At 46.5% G+C, this 16,004-nt stretch overlaps 1 protein-coding gene and 2 long non-coding RNA genes across 8 annotated transcripts; 2 read left to right on the top strand and 1 right to left on the bottom strand.

Annotated features, from left to right (window-relative positions):
• Positions 1 to 6,696: 6,696 nt before the first annotated feature.
• LOC124689029 lies at positions 6,697 to 8,504 on the top strand. Of its 3 annotated transcripts, XM_047222634.1 has the most exons (3): positions 6,697 to 6,845; positions 6,967 to 7,035; positions 7,147 to 8,504. In XM_047222634.1, exon 3 carries the CDS (start codon positions 7,224 to 7,226, stop codon positions 8,364 to 8,366), a length of 1,143 nt encoding a protein of 380 aa, XP_047078590.1. In that variant the 5' UTR covers positions 6,697 to 6,845; positions 6,967 to 7,035; positions 7,147 to 7,223; the 3' UTR covers positions 8,367 to 8,504. The 3 variants fall into 3 exon arrangements, with proteins under 3 accessions (XP_047078590.1, XP_047078589.1, XP_047078587.1); XM_047222633.1 differs by lacking the exon at positions 6,967 to 7,035; XM_047222631.1 differs by having other exon boundaries at positions 6,967 to 8,504.
• A 1,644-nt stretch (positions 8,505 to 10,148) lies between these two features.
• LOC124693607 lies at positions 10,149 to 14,844 on the bottom strand. 4 transcript variants are annotated; one of them, XR_007000112.1, is made up of 9 exons: positions 14,575 to 14,844; positions 13,425 to 13,508; positions 13,252 to 13,327; positions 12,806 to 12,847; positions 11,742 to 11,820; positions 11,549 to 11,602; positions 11,247 to 11,375; positions 10,991 to 11,089; positions 10,149 to 10,896 (listed from the first exon to the last, which is right to left on the bottom strand). It is a non-coding gene; the product is annotated as an uncharacterized LOC124693607 (long non-coding RNA). The 4 variants fall into 4 exon arrangements; XR_007000109.1 differs by having other exon boundaries at positions 13,252 to 13,508; XR_007000111.1 differs by having other exon boundaries at positions 10,149 to 10,577; positions 13,252 to 13,508.
• LOC124693608 lies at positions 10,426 to 13,114 on the top strand. Its single transcript, XR_007000113.1, has 3 exons — positions 10,426 to 10,553; positions 12,612 to 12,665; positions 12,801 to 13,114. It is a non-coding gene; the product is annotated as an uncharacterized LOC124693608 (long non-coding RNA).
• Positions 14,845 to 16,004: the final 1,160 nt, after the last annotated feature.

The raw sequence follows: 16,004 nt of genomic DNA, 5'->3' as shown, positions 1-16,004 counted from the left end.
TGTTCTACTCGGGCCTGATCCTGGAAACACTTGGCGCTGAATTTGACGACTTCACGTATCTCCCTGCTGATGGAACCCGTGGCGGCATCCTCCTTGCGTGGCAGAGTAGGACGGTGTCCATCACCGACCCCATCTTCACCACCAACACCCTCTCCGCCAAGGTCACCGCTTCGGCACCATGCCCGGTGGATCACCATAGTCTACGGACCGCGAGGAGAACGCCGACAAGATCGAGTTCCTCCGGGAGCTGCGTGACCTCCGCCCCCTATGCCCCGGCCCATGGATGTTGTGTGGCGATTTCAACCTGATATATCGGGACGAGGACAAGAACAATGATCGTTTGGACAGGCGCATGATGGGGAGATTCCGGCGCTGCATCAACGACCTAGCGCTAAAAGAGGTGTACCTTAATGGCCGCCGCTATACGTGGACTAATGGGCAAGATCCGCCCACCCTGGTGCTGCTTGACCGCGTCCTATGCACCTGCTGATTGGGAGGAACTTGTTGGTGAGTGCAGCCTAAGCTGCTCGGCGTCCGTCGTCTCCGATCACGGCCCTCTTCTGCTGGATTGCTCTCCTTCGCCACCGACGCACCGCCGGTTCCACTTTGAGGAGTTACGGCTGCGCCTCGATGGCTTCCGAGGAAACGGTGGCGAGAGGCTTGGGGCTCGGTCCGAGAGCGTCGACCCCTTTGAGCGTATGATGCTCGAGACTACAGGCCGCTGCGAGGAAATTGACTAGGCTGGGCTGCCAAGTCGATCGGGAACGTGCGCCACAAGGCGGCAATCTGCCGTGAGCTCATACTCCGGTTTGACAAGGCCGGGGAGGGCCGCACGGCGACGCCACACGAATCGTGGCTGCACAAAGCTCTCAAGCTTTCCCGCCTTGGCCTTGCGTCGCTCGATCGCACGATCGCACGCCGGCGGGCCCGTATCGCTAACCTAAAGGATGGAGACGCCAATGTCTGCGTTCTTCCACCAGCAGTGCTCATACCGCCGGCAGAAGAATAGGATACGCCGTATCACGGTTGGCAACCGCGTGCTCGACCAACCTGCCGAGATGGCTGAGGCGGCTTTCTCGCACTTCAACGACCTGCTTGGCACGGAGTTTGTTCGAGATTGCACCCTAAACCTCGACCGGCTGATCACGCCGTCTGGCCGATCTAGCCGAGCTCGATGAGCCATTCTCCGAGGACGAGATGCGGGCTGCGATCAAGCGCTTACCCGCACGCAAAGCACTCGGGCTCGACGGATTCACCGCCGAATTTCTGCGCGCATCGTCGGCCCGTGGTCAAACAAGACGTGCTCGCCGTCTTCCACCGGTTCGATGATCTACGCGGACGAGGATTCCATAGGATCAACCAAGCGCTGCTCACCTCTGCTACCTAAACGCCCGGATGCCCGGACGCTTGGCGACTACCGTCCCATCGGTCTCGTGCACTTGATTGGCAAAGTCGTCGCGAAGGTGCTATCGCTAAGGCTGGCCCGAAGCTCAACGGCCTAGTGAGCAAGAACCGGAACGCTTTCATCGGTGGCCGCAGCCTACACAACAATTTCGTGCTTGTCCGAGCAGGTCCATGCGCCTGTTACATCAGCTACGTGAGCCAAGAGTCATGCTTTGAAGCTCGATCTCGCCAAAGCCTTTGACACGCTATCCTCGGACGTTCCTCTTCGAGGTGCTCCGGCGGTATGGTTTCGGCGACAAATTCATGGGCTGGATTGCGATCCTGCTTTCTCCTCGCAAGCACGCGTGTCTGCTAAATGGCTGCCCTGGGCCACCGATGCGGCACCGCCGAGGGCTGCGGCAAGGGGACCCCTTGTCGCCGCAGCTCTTCGTGTTGGCCGTGGATGCCCTTGGGAGGCTGGTCACGCACGCGGCCGGCTGTCGGAATTCTACAAGCTCTCCACCCGACCAAGACCATCCCGGTGGCATCCCTCTATGCCGACGACGTGGTCATGTTACGCCACCCCGCCGTCGCCGACGCCAATGCCGTCAAGTCAATCTTGCGGCTGTTTGGCGAGCCTCCGGCCTACAAGTCAACTACGACAAGAGCGCGGCGACATTGCTGAAGCTGCGAGGAGGATGCGGCCACGGTGATCACCACGACTGCGGGCTGCCGGTTAGCGGATTTGCCCTTGACCTACCGGGCATCCCAGCGACTTTGCGGCGTCCTACCGGGGCCCGGTTCACGCCCCTGGTGGCCAAGACCGCGGCTAAACTTCCAACTTGGAAGTCCGGGCTCATGGACGGATCGGGGCGGCTCACGCTCGTCAAAGCCGTTCCGGCTGCAATCCCCTGCACCGGATCCCGGTTCTACGGCCGCCAAAGTGCATCCTCAAGATGCTTGGAGAAGATACAGCGTGGATTTCTTTGGGAGGGAAGAGCCGAGGCTAGCGGTGGACACCGCCACGTCAATTGGCGCACCGTAAGCCGGCCAATCTCACTTGGAGGCCTCGGCGTCCATGATCCGGAGAGGGCTGGGCTAGCGCTGCGTCTACGTTGGGCGTGGCTAAGTAGAACCGACCAAGACGAGCTCGGAGCCGGCTCGGACTTGCAATTCACCCAGCAGGAGCGCCGCTTGTTCTTCGCCTCCACCCACATGATCGCCGGCGACGGACGGACCGGCGAGGTTGCGGGAGGACCGGCCGGATCGACGGCCGCTCCGTCGGTCAAATCGCACCGGAAGCCGTATGCTCGCATCCCCAAGAGACGCCGAAAGGGCACATCGATCGCCGACGGACTACTCGCGCACCGCTGGGCTCGTGACATCCATGGTGTCATCGGCATCCGTTAGATCGGCCAGTACCTGCTGCTTTGGAGGAAGGTGGAGCAATTCACACTCACCGACCAGCCAGATCAAATGGTATGGCGTTGGAGTGCTAACGGAACATATTCCGCCAAGACCTGCTACTTGAGCATGTTCCAAGGATCCAAGAGCTGCGGTGCATGGAGACTGATTTGGAGTGATTTGGAGAACCTGGGCGCCGCCGCGGGTAAAGTTCTTCCACTGGCTTGCTCACAAGGACCGATGTTGGACAGCGGAAAGGCTGCAGAGACACGGCCTACAACACCATCCCAGATGTCTCCTATGCGATCAGGAACCGGAATCGTTGCAACACCTACTGCTAGCATGCCCCTTCTCAAGGCATGTCTGGCATGACACCTTGGCATTGCTTAGGCTCACCTGCGGGCCACCGACAATGAGCCCTCGCTCGGCGAATGGTGGATCTTGGCGAGGCAAGCAACTCCGAAGCAAATGCGCAAGGGTCTTGCCACTGTCACGCTGCTCATCCCTTGGCTCATTTGGAAGCACCGAAACGCTTGCGTCTTTGAGGGAGAGAGGCCTACGGTCCAGCGCGTGTGTGAGAAGTTTAGAGTAGAAGCAACGCTTTGGGCGAGAGCTGGTGCGGCTGGCCTCCGCGATATCCTACCCACAGACTGGGATGTACACTGAATTCCCGTATCTGTAAGCCACCGAGGTGGCTAACATCTGTAACCAACTCTTCTTTGCAATGAAATGAAACGCAATGTCATTGCGTTTTCTCGAAAAAAAATAAGAAGACTGAATAAATGAGGAATGAAAGAGTGAAGAACAATACTGAAACATTAGTATACGAGAACACAAATATTTAAAAGAAAACTTGATTCATGGAAAAGTGAGCATGATGGTGGACAGAAAGTATCAAGAAATGGATTCAAATGGGTAGACATCTCCCCATCGGCAAACTGCAACTTTTTCTTTGCCACTTCACATCTTTGATCCCATTTTCTCTATCCGCATAAGTAACAAACAATGGTTGAGAAAAATGAGATTGGTGAATTGCACAAACAAGTAATTGCTAACTAAAAGATAAATTAAAAATATGGACCTCCTCCTTTTCCCAGTCTTGGAACCGATTTCAAACTTAAACATAGTTAAATGTTGGATAGATGATACAGTGAAAATAGCTGAAACTGTGAAATAAATACTGAATCACTCAAGTAATGAAGATCTAAAATATGACTAAGAAACTAAATCAATCAAGAGAATAATACTATGAAAATCTGTGGAATTTAAAGCTGAAACTCTCAAATAACTTTCAGGTAGTTGTGCACTGTATGGTAGGCCATTTTTCTGAAACTCACAAGTAAGTTTTAAGTAGTTTTGCACTGTAAGGACTGAAACAATGAAGTATTGAAGATCTAAAAATGAGAGTGAGGAAATGAAGCAATCAAGAGAATGGCACACTGAAAAGCAAAAAATAAATAAAGCTATAACACTGAAATAAATAAATAATTACTGAAACAATGAAAGACTGAGAATGCAGACTCAAATAATGAAGAATAAGATTGAGAGGACTGACAAAAGAATGAATAACAAGTATGAATACAGACTCAAATAATGAATATGTACAAGAGTGAGATGACTGACACTAAATAACAGCAAGCTGGATAAAAATACCTCACGAAATTCAAAGCAAAGAAATGAGGAATGAATTTTGAAGTGCCGAGAAATGAGAGAATGAAAAACTGAAAGACTCAACTGATTCTTTAAATGTCAAGAAATGACTAAAGATCAACAAAAAAACTGAATAACCAATTAACCGACTGAAACGCCGGAAAATGAGTGTCTGCCAAAATGTGAGACTAAACAAATTAAACTGAGAGACTGGATATAGAGACTAAGTCACTGAATATAGAGGAAAATTGAAAACAATGTAACCGGAAACTGAAGAGAACTTAGGCGAGAAAGAGCAAGTTCATGACTGAAACGCCGAAAAATGAGTGACTGCTAAAATGAAAGACTGAAGAAAATAAAGAGACTAATCAATTCGATCTGCTCGAACACTACATCATGAATAGCAAGCTTTGGAAAATTCTTTCAACCTAAAATGAGAGAGAAAACTAAGATTTTGATGTCGTCTGGCATCCTTGCTTAGTTCCTGCACAAAAGCCCTCCAATTCTGATCTGGAGCATAGAGAAGAAAAACCACCAAATACCTGTGTGTAACTACAGCTATGCCTCTAGGGATTATTGAACCAAACAATTTGTTTCCACGACAAACCTACACTACAGTGACACTAGGCTGCAGTATCAACATTTCTTATTTTCTAACCAGATCAGGCATGAAACATAATTGCTAATATGGAAACTTAAAGTCTGAACTCACACATCACCAAAAGGATGGCAAACAGAAAATAATCAACACACAAAAACTCACCTCCTTGAATAATCACACAACAGTAAGTGATTCAAGCAATTCCCGCACCACAGCTTGAAACTTGAAACAGTGAGAGGAAGGGGTCAAATCCACTATATCAGCGAAAAACAACCAGCCAACAACACCCATCATCATGTTGCCGCTTGCCCTCGTTAGAAACAGCGATCACAGTGCATGAATCGGACACTCCTTTTATTTCAAAATCACAGGTTATCTACAAAAAAAAACATTGAGATGGAGAATCACAGACTCATCTTCAACGCAGGTTCTATAAAATTCAGAACTAAAATGCTCTAAACAATTTGACAGTAAATTCAAGAGTACAAAGTATAAGCAACTAATCACATAAGGGGATTTTAATCTATAGTACACTGTATCAAAAGGCATCAACAACAACACCGTAACACAAACAAACACATGAAAAAGGGATTGGGGGAGACAAGACTAACGAGGGAAATGTGCACAAGTCCAAATCCCCTACCAACTACTGGTTGCGCCACAAACACACTGGCAAGCAGGTACCCACGTAATTTCTCTTCTAGTGGATGAATTTAAAATAAAAAATAAGATATGAACTTCCCCAACCATGGAGCTCCAAGGCACGAAATTAAACATAATTAATAATCAGGACCCCCCACAGTCACACCTCCGACTCCGCCCAGCGACTGAATCTGCAATCTGCCACCTGAATAAGACCATGCCGCCGATGACCTCGTGGGACGCATCCGCAGACCTCGAGCGTTAGTGCCTCCAGTAGAAAACAGACAATCCTGCTACTCCAGTGTCGGGGGTGCCACATCCAAATACCAGATCCGAACAAAAACATCTCCTGACTCCCACGCCGGTGAACAAATGGCAGAGGGGAGAGTGGGAGACAGAGGAAACGAATCAGAGAGTAACCTATCTCCGCCACGACGCCCATGGCTTCGCGAGTCATCGCTCTCTCGAGGAGCGCCCGATCAGGAATCTTGGCAGAACCTCTCCGCCATGACATCGCCCTATCTCGGCTTCTCCTTTGGTCCTCACAGCTCGACTGAAACGAAGACAAAATAGAAACTGAGAGTGTGTGGGTCGGTGCGGCTCAGAGGCCCAAACATTGCTGATGCGATGCGCCGAGATTCGTGAAGATGATCGATAATCAACGGACAAAAAAGTGAATGTGCACCAATTGAAAAACAGCTAGCTGTTAAATATAGGAAATACCAAAACGGCAAGTACAAGGTGCAGGAAGGTCAACTTACATCAAACACCAAGCAAGCAAAGGATAAACAAGAAATACAGCTTGGGCTTCGAGGCCTTGGACAATCGATAAGATCAAAAATAGAAGAGGACATCCCAATTTACAGGGCCTATTCATCTCCTCGCTATCTACCGCGAGCGATTCCTCGGAAAGGCTTTTGTGAGAAGGTGAAGTGCGCCAAACCCAGCCCAGTCGAGCTCGCCCGCAGTCCAGGATCTGTAAAATGCTAGAGTACCGTGGTTTCGCAGTGATCAAACCCTAGCCGCCGCACAAAGCTCTCAGCTTCGCCGTGGGAGATCCTTCCACTCTCACCTACCCTCGCTGGATTGGGGAAGGGACGTCCTGGGCGAATTTTTTCCCCCGAGTCAAAGTCTATGATGGACTCCTAATCTGAGTGGAATTCGGGTACGATCAAACCGCACCGCTTCTCGATCAACACACATAGTTTTGCTTCCCTTATTTATTCGGGGGCCGGTTCCTGGTTTTCTGATTTTGAGGAGTTGATCTGTTTGGTGGCAACACACAGATCACAAAGCCCCACCGGATAGTAGGGAAGTCTATGACGGACTCCTAATCTGAGTGGAATTCGATTCGGGTACGATCAAAACGGCACCGCTTCTCAGTCAACATCCTTTTGGTTATTTATTAGGGGCCGGTCCTGGTTTTCTTATTCTGAGGAGCTGATCTGTTTGCTGGCAACACACAGATCACAGAGCCTCCCCCCATCTCAAAAAAAAAAAAAGATCACATAGCCCCACCGCCACCGGAGAGGAAGAAGACGGCATGTCAAAGCGGCAGCTCATGCTTCAGCCATGTGGCCACACTGTCAAGCGGCGGCGGGGGCAGTCGCAGCCGCGGCAGCGGCAGCATCTTTATCTCGTGGTGGATGACTGGGAAAGGGGATACAGCGTGCGCAAGATAGATGTCGATGCCTTGGACTCTGAAGCCCACGCCGAGCCCTTTGACTCTGAAGCCGACTCCGACGCCTTTGACTCTGATGCTGAGGCCTTGGACCTGGATGAAGATGCGGAGACCCTCCCAGAGCCGCCTGTTATTCGCTTTAAGGCCCCTCACTGCAGATTGTGGTATTTCGGCGGGCATGGCACCAACATACTTGCAATGCCAGTCTCCAGCAGAGCCGACAACGCCTTCCCCGTAATCGACACCAAAACTCTGGGGCTCACCCTCTGCGCACACCCCGATGGCCACAAGGTATATCACAAGCCTGTTTTCGCGTCTGTTGGTGGCGAGCTTTACATGATGGTGGAATCCAGCGTGTGTGTGCTTGGTGCCCCGCCACCGGCACCCCACAACAAAGACACTCAGTGGTCTTGGACCATACTCCCAGACTTGGCCCCGGTCAAGTCTAGTTGCATCACATCCTCTGCATTGCACCCCGATGGCCACACACTCTTCGTCTCCGAGGTGAAAAGCACCTTCTCATTGGATACTGAGAAGCTTAGCTGGAGTTGCCAAGGAAACTGGGTCATGCCTTTCAAAGGCCAAGCCTACTTTGACAACGAACTTGATGCTTGGGTTGGACTCTGCCGTCACAAAGGTGGTATTGGTTATGTGTGCTGCTGTGATGTGCCACCTGTTGCCACCGCTGCCAAATGTGGTTCCATGCCAGCCTGGAAGCTCGGCAAGGACCAGCTCTTCTCTCAAGACAACGAGAGGCACCTAGGTGCCAACCTTCTCTACATGGGCAACAACAACTACTGCCTAATTCAGTCTCTCCTCCACAAAAAATATAATCAACGCTGCCAGGGGCCACGTCGCCTTGTGCTGTACGTCACCAAGTTTGGTCTCAAGTATGATAAAAATGGAGAGCTGAGGACAACGCGGCTAAGTGCGCGCTCTTACGAGATGGTTGAAGGACACGAGCTTAATGATCTTTGCTCGACTCCCGTGGCATTCTGGATGTAGTTAACTTATTTTTAAACCATGTATGACCCAGATGCCCTCTTCTATGTATTTTTGTACACCTTCCTGAGTCAAGAGCTTTCAGATTCCAGTTATGAATATTATAATTTCTGTAACAAGTTCATATTGTTTAGTTGAAAGTTTCAGTTGCTAGAAACAGTGAATGTTCACTACATATAACTGTTATTGATAATGCTTCGTGTTTGCTTAGGACTGGATGTTTCCATATTTTAAGGTAGACGCAGTACATTGCCTGTCCAGACTGCTATATACAGTATATTCGTACATATGAATTCTTCATCTTCGATCTGCAGTAAAGTGTTGGACTTTTTACAGTGTGTGAGCGGCCATCTGAAGAAACGATATAATGCAAATGCTGTGCTGCATTCCAGGACTTGCATTACGTTTTGAAGTGTTGTTAAAATTTAGAAACTGGGGCAAAACTGAGTTGTTAGTACAGATATACCCTGTCCCTATAACGCCTTTTTCTGTAAACTAAAATGAGTAGGAGCTCGGAATTGTTTTCTGATTCATCAGGATATTGAACGCTGGGTAGGAACTTGATAGTGACACTCGATTGAGGAATGATCGCTCTGGGCTGTCTAATCTTTGGACACACCTTATCTTTGGTACCGGTACGGCGCTTGAAGTACGAACAATAACTTAAATCCAGTAGCAGTTACTCGGTTCACCATATATGCTCAGTTTTGTTCTTAATTTGCTCAACTCTGAAAACACTTCCATTAAATTTACAGAACCTAGAACGCTGGCAATTCTTCTTTTCCATTTTACATTAAAAGAAAGCTAGTTTCAGACTTAAGAGAATTTTTTAAAATAATTACTGTGCTATTATTGAAACAAGAAAAGAAATGTTGGAGCTGCCGCATAAACTTCCAACAACACTCCTAGACGTACGAAGTCATATATCAATCTCTACTAATAAGTTACGGATCAGGTGTTGGTAGGTTTAAAAAATCGGAATAAATTTTCGTCCGTCAAAAAAACTGGAACAAATTTTTTGGTACTTAAAAAAAGTCGGTCCTCAGCTTGGTACGTTAAAAAAAAGGGTCGGTCCTCAATCAAGCAGGCTTTCGTCCAGTTCTTATGGTATGCGAGAGAGGCCGTACGTGTTATAATCAAACTCGATACGAAGCGTGCCTAGTATATACGGCAACAACAGCTCAGCCGAACCGCGAAGGACTCTGCTCGGCTCATCCAAACATATGCAATTATGCATGATTCCTTCATTAAGAATCCAATCTCTACTAATAAAACGCCAATCCGTCTTCTGCCACATGCACTTCTGTCACTCAAAGAACATTGCGTATATTGTTTTGTTGCACTGCCCAAAATACACGGAGTTGAAACCTGTGCTCCTTCAGAAACTTGGATTGATCCTTCTTGATGCTCGCTGGACTTATCAGCTGCTCGTTCATCATGATCAAGGACTCATCCGGAAGCTTACCAAAACAATAGGATATTGCAGTGGCTATAGTCTCAGAACACTGAGTATTATGGGGAAGTATTGAGTTTGTGCTTCGCAGAAGCATCGGCGCCCTACAATGCGACCCAAGCATATTGTTGTCACAGGGAATAATGTTGAAGAATTGCGATAATGTCATGGGAAATAGCTGTTCAGGAACCCAGACGGTATGGTTAGTAATAATATAAAACGGGACTGACTATACAGCAGCTGGCTGTTTTTCAATTCGTAAACAGGCACTTTTTCTGGACCAATCAAATGAAAACAACTGTCTTCTGAACACAACAACGAACGATACTCAGTTTAATGAAAATGTGTCTGTTTCATTAACATAAACAGACAGATTTTGAGTTACAGACTGTTTTTGAGTCCGATGCCAGTAGAACATCCCACGAAAAATGCAACCAGATTAACGTTACAAACCCATACACGAAACAGAACGTTACAAAGCCCACGGAACATGAAAGCTCAGCGGGTGCATGACCCTACAAGGCCCAAAACAGCTGTCCGACCTTCTTCTTCAGCAAGCAAACACCTCACATGCTTCAACCACTCCAACCACTCCTTCCAGCCATTCGCTGCTTCTATCGACAGGATCCTACCCCAAAACAATGGACGGAAGAGAAGAACAACCACCGGACAAGAAGAAAGGAAAGGAATTTCTGCAAGAAACCCTACTTCCACTTTGAGATGCTATACACCCTAAGGTATGGTTCCGATCTTCTTAACAACTGAAACACAAAAGTTTCACTGTCAGCAGTTTTATCGTTTGATGTCTGTAGTTGCATACCTTGATTTGAAAACTAACACTAATTACGATGCACTCTTATTCAAGTTTTACTTCCCTTGTGAGCCTGTGACACAAAAACACTTAAATTACTTCTGGAACCAACTGAAAGGTGAATCTTCAAGTGCTTTTGACAACATCCAGGTAGGAAAATGTTGCATGATCATGTAAGGCTGATCACACAGAACTCTCTTTAAAAAGTAATAGTGCACTAGGCCACTAAGCTGCCCTTTTCTTCTTGCATTAGGAACAACTTTTCAAATCTACAAACATAGGAACACAGATAGTGCGACATCACACAAACGTAAACGAGAGACATCATCAGAGAGGTAGAAGTACAATCGGATAGAGATGTACCTTGACGGGGAGTGCATTGGCTGCTGAAAAGCAACTGATAGAAAAACCAGCCACCGAAGATGAGCAACTAGGTCAGTATGTCAGACTGGATCTTGACATCTAGGAATACAGGGGTGAAAAAGAATGCATAGTTAGTGATTTAGTTAATGAAATACTACGAAACCCACGATCAAAAGATATTAGGTTGGCATGCGGAGATGAGTGCTAGAACAGAGACAATGCGACATAACATAGACGTAAAATGAGAGAGCATAACCAGAGAGGTGGAAGTAGCATCGGATAGGGATGTGCCTGGACTAGGAGTGCATTGGCTGCTGAAAGCAACTTATACAAAGCTGGCCGAAGATGAGCAACTAGGTCACTAGGTCGGATTGGATCTCGACATCTAGGAATACAAATGTGAAAAATAAATACATAGTAAGTGATTGAGATAATGAAATACTACAAAAAAAGGATCAAAAAGACATTGCGTAGGGAAAAATGAATAGCTAAACAAATGAGCAATGTATAATGACAGATAGAGAGCTAGACAATATTCGCAGCTACTGATGCTGGCACCTGATCCATGCCGGACAGGAGATGAGTAGCTACATCCTTAGGTCCAAAGTTGATCTGTCTTGAGAAAAACAGGGGTTAAAAGGAACTGTTGGCACCTGATTCATGCCGGACGGAGATGAGTTCCTACAACCTTAGGTCCGACTGAATCTGGTAAGTGAGGAAGAAACATGGGTTAAGAAGAAAATGTTCACACCTGATTCATGCACGGACGGAGATGAGCTGCTACAACCTTACACACAAACGAGCGAGTGAGCAAGCATCCACACGAGCATCTGAACTCGGAAATCAACAAATGAAGCATTTAATAAAAAGAAGGAATGAATGAAACGTGGATGACATAGAGAAAGATAACTAAAGAACTAATGGCATGCATAAAGGAGGACTGAAGAAAGAAGGACTGGCACCTGAGGGAATGAAGAAATCAGAGAAATGAACTGAGAAATAAAGAAAGAAAGAATGCATGAATGAATGAAGAAAGAAACTGACGAAGAGCATCTGAACTCTGAAATCGAAGAAACAATTAGGGGCGCAAGACTAACTGAAATAGAAACTGAAAAATGAAAGAGTGAAGGAACTGAGAACGATGGAAGAGATATACAATGGGCTGCAAAAAATAAATGAAGAAAAATGAAAAATGAAAACTAAAAAAAATGAGTCACTAAATAAATGAAAACTAGGAGAAATGAAGAATTAATATAGATCGAATTAGTTTATATTTCCATGACTTGACTAAAAAAGTTGATGAACTGAACACTGAAGAATGAGAAGCCGAAAATGAGGGACAATACAAAACTAAAATAAAATAGGGAATGAAAAATGAGAGACTTAGACAATTCATGGACTACCGCTCCTCTAACTGAGGGTCTCAGAAACTAAACGAATTATAATCTGAAAAAATGAAGACTGAAGTACAAACTGAAGAGTGACTGAACTACTAATTGAAAATGAAAGATAAATGATGGAGAAAATGAATGAATGAAATGCTAAAACAATGAAAGATAGATGCAATAAGAATTACTTTTATTGCTGCATCTAATTCATGATATATATTTTTTGCTTGCAGGGGATAAATGGTGGAAATACAATTGCAGAAATGAATGACAACTTATTATTGAAGGTACTATTTTCAAGAAAAAAACAGATAGCGTATTCAGAAAATGCATGTTGTAGAAAGCCCTTTTTCTTCTAGTATTAACTTTCAGAACAATACTTTTATGCGCTAAACAGAATTATCAAAAAAAAAAAATTGCAGCCTACATTTTCATGCATGCCGTTGCTAAGGGGCGACCTGGATATACGCTGCAAATCGGAAATTGCAAATATCAGGGAAGTACTACTAAGCTCTCAAAAATAATGAACAGATCTATATAACTATATTTAATTTTGCATATACAAAAGTAGAAGATGTAAAATAGAAGATGTCCGGAGTTTATCGTCGTCGACCAACGATGACAATACATGGGGTCTAGCTACTGAAAGAATCCAAAATGAACTACAAGCAAGCAAGAAAGCAAGAAGATTCATGTTTGAGACTCAAAAACATCAATAAATATCTCATGTAAGCTATTTGATTAACACAATTAGAAATACTAATCATATTCAAAATGCATATGACTACAACATACTCACATTACAAACTTATGCAGGGAACCTAATTAATGGAGATGATGAAGGACCATCTGCAACGTCGAACATATACTCACTTGGAAGAAGGTAGATTTGAGATGCAAGAAGAAGCTGAATTATCCATGGGGCTCAACTATGTTTGATGACATGCATCTGGATGAGGTAAGAAAAAGTTAAGGCAATCAATGTCTGTAGCAAACAAATATAGTACAAAAACAAATAAGTAATCAATAAAAATGAAATTAATTACTTGCGAATGTTATCCTGTTAGGTTGCTGAAGAAGATGACAAAGAAGATGAAGAACATAACCACGACTTTGACCATTCTTGGAACCTGGATAAAAGGAATGCAGACATTGGTCAACATGATGATCCAAAAAAAGATAAATCTTAATCGCCCGATGAAAGTCAAGAAAAGGAGGATAATAACATAACTGAAGAAGGCGTGGAGAAATATTTAGATAATGATGCACAAGGTACTGAACAAGATGCTACAAATGGTACTGCACAAGATGTGTCAGCAGTATGTCCTGATATTATGCCTGAGATAGGAATGCAATTTAAATCAAGGGAGGATGCACAACAATACTTCAACATGTAATCTTTTGTTGCTGGATTTTCCATTGTTGTTGTTTCCGACAAGTAGCAAGAAAAATAATAACGAGATCATAAGAGTAACAATAAAGCGCAGTAGGCATGGACACAACACAGAAACAGAAAATGAACAGGTTGTAGCGCAGAGACAAACAACCCAACATCATACGGATTCCTCATAAGGAAACAAAGAAATATGACTCAGTCTTAAACTAAATTCAGAACCCAACATCATATAGCCAAATACATGGGCATCTACAAAAGAAATCAAACACAGCAATTTATATAGCTATCCTCTCTGCATTTAGAACGTATACAGCATTGTATAGCATTTACATATGTATAATCCTCGCAAAAATAACCCCAGAACGCCTAAGAATTATCTGCAGCGACTCTCAGCACAGATGAACACATTCAGGTCAAACTAACAAATCTAGCTACCTATCTCCAACTACAAATCAACAATAACCCAAACGCCCTAGATCATCTGCAAGGAGCTCCAACCCAGATGAACAGATTCAAACCAAACACTACCTAAAACGTGCAATAAATTGAGCACTACACCACGCATAAGCAGAGGTACTACACATGCTTCAGCTGATGCGGCTCCAAAACCAACTCACAGCTGATGCGGCTCCACAAAAAAGAGAAGGTCAAATCTCTACAATAGCATCTGAGCAGTCCAATCTCAAGCGATTCAAAACGAATAACGCTGCAGAGAAACACAAAAGGCAACCGGCGTGCTAGGATCCGTCCACCCCCAATTACAGAACACAAATCCAGAGGACATGGGAACAAGCAATTACCCATCACGACAGCTAGAACCAGGCCTTCTGCGCTCGCGAATCGGCGTCCTCTTCCCCGGTGGACGGAGAAGAACACGAGGAATACCTCTCCCCATCACATCTACCGCCGGTTGCGACGTAGCAGCACTCCCCGCTCCGGTGCGGACCGATGCAGGCCGAGCAGGATGCGCCGCCGCTGCAGCCGCTGACCCCTCCAACACCAGTCGAGCTAGTTGTGGCTTCGCTGAATCCTTTTCCGCCATGCCTCCGCCTCCCCGCAGGACCAAGAGGAAGAAGCTAGACAGAAGAGGTGGGGCGACTCAGACAAAATAAATGAAGGGAAAATGGAATTTCAAAAAACACACTGAAAAGGAAAAGGAAAGTCAGGTGAGTGCGGCGAGACTCAACGGGGCACAGAGTAGAAGCTAGATACAGATGCACCAAGATTGGTGAAGACATCGGACGGCCAAAAAGGTAGCTGTTTCTTTTTTCTTTTTTTGAACAAAAGAGGGGTCAAAAGATCCCGGTGGAGCACTTTATATAACAACAAGTGGCAGGTACAAAATGCAGGAAAGCCCCTTAACATCTACTGCCCTGAGCAACCTAACATTTGAAGAAGGGACCCTCCACTTTACAAGAAACACCCTGGAAGAGTAAAAGAAAAAGCAATCGAGTACAACGGTGTCTCTGCCACAGAACGCCGGCGAACTCACGGCGTTGCCGCCGAGATTCAAGCGCAAGGAGCTCGAACGCTCATCTCCGGCGAGATCCAACCCCTGTGGCTACCGTTGGAAGGACGGGGACAAACCACTTGTCCTTCCGCCGGCGTCGAGCTCCAGCAGTTGGTCTTCAGGGCCTCCGCCATGGAGGATGAGGAAGATGGGCCACCATGTTGGCCGAAGATCGCGGCGAGGAAGTTCGTCACCGCGTGTTGCGCGCGAGGAAGATCTGCTCCAGGACGCCACTTCCCAGATCCAACAAGAGGATCTTCATCTGGTTGCCCCTCCACATCCCCACCACCACGGTGGCCTGATAGAGGAGATCCCAAGATGAAAACGCTCAGATCTGAAGAGTAGCAGATGAGCTTTATTGTTGAGGATGCCGGTGCTCTGACGCCGCTCGTCTCCGGCTCCGACCACCGGAGCGCCACGAGCAGCAGCAGCATCACCGCCGACAGCAGAGAGCAGCTCCAGCTCCACCGCCACCTCCTCCCTACGGGCATGACGCCAAATCCACAAGGGTAAACCGAAAAGAAGGAAAGAACTACACCTAAACTATCCCTATCTACTCCGGCGCACCACCTCAACCAACTCCAGCCGGCTAATCCGGCGGAGCGGCCTTGGATCGGCCCGGCGAGACGGAGGAGGCGACCAGGGAACTGTAGCAGGGGGAGAGAAGGAAAGGGGAGAAATGAGCGGTGCAGGTAGCTGTTTCCCAATTGTAAAACAGGT

The sequence above is a fragment of the Lolium rigidum genome, chromosome 2, assembly GCF_022539505.1.
Source record: "Lolium rigidum isolate FL_2022 chromosome 2, APGP_CSIRO_Lrig_0.1, whole genome shotgun sequence".
Classification (NCBI taxonomy): Eukaryota; Viridiplantae; Streptophyta; class Magnoliopsida; order Poales; family Poaceae; genus Lolium; species Lolium rigidum.
This window is presented reverse-complemented; position numbering and strand designations above follow the sequence as displayed.